The 1,894-nt window shown below is 34.9% G+C and overlaps 1 protein-coding gene across 1 annotated transcript in view; it reads left to right on the top strand.

The window, feature by feature from the left end:
* Positions 1-1,894, top strand: part of LOC122347964 (potassium voltage-gated channel subfamily KQT member 1-like) — a 28,289-nt gene that overhangs the window by 10,303 nt on the left and 16,092 nt on the right. The window contains exons 6-8 of the mRNA XM_043243195.1: positions 599-739; positions 875-985; positions 1,072-1,218. Coding sequence (XP_043099130.1) covers positions 599-739; positions 875-985; positions 1,072-1,218 — 399 coding nt within the window. The remainder of the gene's footprint in view (positions 1-598; positions 740-874; positions 986-1,071; positions 1,219-1,894) is intronic.

Raw genomic sequence — 1,894 nt, 5'->3', positions numbered from 1 at the left:
ATATATTCAGTTATAAAAATATAATCAGTTAGATTTTAAACTCTTAAATGAGAAGTTCTTAGGACCAACAGGAGATTAATGCCAGATTAGTCTGGGTTAAATATTAATATTAACGATTTTCATTTGAAACATTCCTAATGCTGATTCATAAAAGCCTGCTTACTCTGTAAGTTATCAGTAGCTGCTTAAAAATATATATTTGTAAAGAGTTTGTCTCTTGTAAATGTAACAGCATTCTGTTGAAGGTGACCTGTGCCTTGTTAATAGTTTAAAATCTAATTCAGCATCAGCATCAGTACACCGCTTCTCAACAGCAGCGGGACTCACAAAAAACCAAAAAGTACAGCCAGAATCTAAAAACAAATAACTTGCTTGAGCCAATTCTTTTAATAAATAATTTCGAATGAATCCCCATGAAACATTACCCTACTGTAATTTACAGTATTAGCTTTTTTTTTAATAATGAAATGTTATTTAAAAAAATAAACACTATAACTGAAACACACCCAAATAAACTGGAATCAAACTGAATCTCTACCCAACACTAAGAATGGTCATTTTTAACACTGTAGAGTGTAACGGTGTATCCTTTTTCTAGGAACTGATCACAACTCTTTATATCGGATTCCTTGGGCTCATCTTCTCTTCCTATTTCGTGTACCTGGCGGAGAAGGATGCCGTAGATGACAGAGGTTTCACAGAGTTTAGCAGCTATGCTGATGCTCTGTGGTGGGGTGTGGTATGTAGATCCCCACCCATACCTTTCATTGACACAATGGCTATTACATGGATAATTGAAGGCATACATCAATGAACTGGATCGTGTTGAGTAATGGGTGTTGCATGTCAATGTCTTTTCTGTACATATGCTCAGGTGACAGTAACCACTATTGGCTACGGAGACAAGGTCCCTCAGACTTGGATAGGGAAGACCATTGCATCATGTTTCTCTGTCTTTGCCATCTCCTTTTTTGCCCTCCCTGCTGTAAGTTACAGAGATTTAATAGCCAGAGCAATTGTTCCCCGCACAGCAGGCCAGTGTATGAGAAGAATAATAGTATTTCCCCACAGGGAATCCTAGGCTCCGGTTTTGCTCTGAAGGTGCAGCAGAAACAGAGACAAAAACATTTCAACAGGCAAATTCCTGCAGCTGCATGCCTGATACAGGTGTGCCTGACTGGTACCTATAGATGTGATATTGCTTGTTGTTTGTCGGTCGTGATTTCCAGAGTCGATCTGTTTCTTCTGTTCTCATGCTGAGCATCCTGGAGGTGTTTTGCCTTAGAAAATCGTGATTCTGCCACCTATAAGTTATTTGTGAAAAGGAACATGAGCAGTTCAGTGTCCAGCCCTAAATTAAAGGTAGGCTACCAACCTATTTGAACATGTATGCACAGACCGAACAGACTTAATACAACAATTTACAAAAATGAAATAAGTAGTTAATTTTTATAATTAGTAGTATAGTATAATCTATATAAAATTAATAAAATTCTAGAAAACCATATAAGTCATAGGTCACGGGGGTATATTTGTAGCAACAGCCAACAATAGATAGCATGGGTCAAAACTATTGATTTTTCTTTTAAGCCAAAAAATCTTTAGGGCATTAAGTATTAATAGATTTCCTATCATAAATATTTAAAACTAGTAATATGCATTGATAAGGACTTTTTTTTCGTTTAGTTTTTCGTTCATTTAGTTTATTATTTTGTCCTATCCTAAAAACCATACATCAGTGGAAAGCATCTTATAAAAAAAAATCTATCTAAATGACTAAATGACTAGTTTCCACGGATAAATGTATTTATCATTTGAATGAGCTTTATTTTACATTTTTAGTTTAATTTTCATTTTAATTTGTTATAGTAGTTATTTGTGTTTTTAAGCTATA

Source organism: Puntigrus tetrazona, chromosome 7 (genome assembly GCF_018831695.1).
Source record: "Puntigrus tetrazona isolate hp1 chromosome 7, ASM1883169v1, whole genome shotgun sequence".
Taxonomy (NCBI): domain Eukaryota; kingdom Metazoa; phylum Chordata; class Actinopteri; order Cypriniformes; family Cyprinidae; genus Puntigrus; species Puntigrus tetrazona.
Note: the sequence above shows the minus strand (reverse complement) of the source record. Positions and strands in the feature narration are given on the sequence as shown.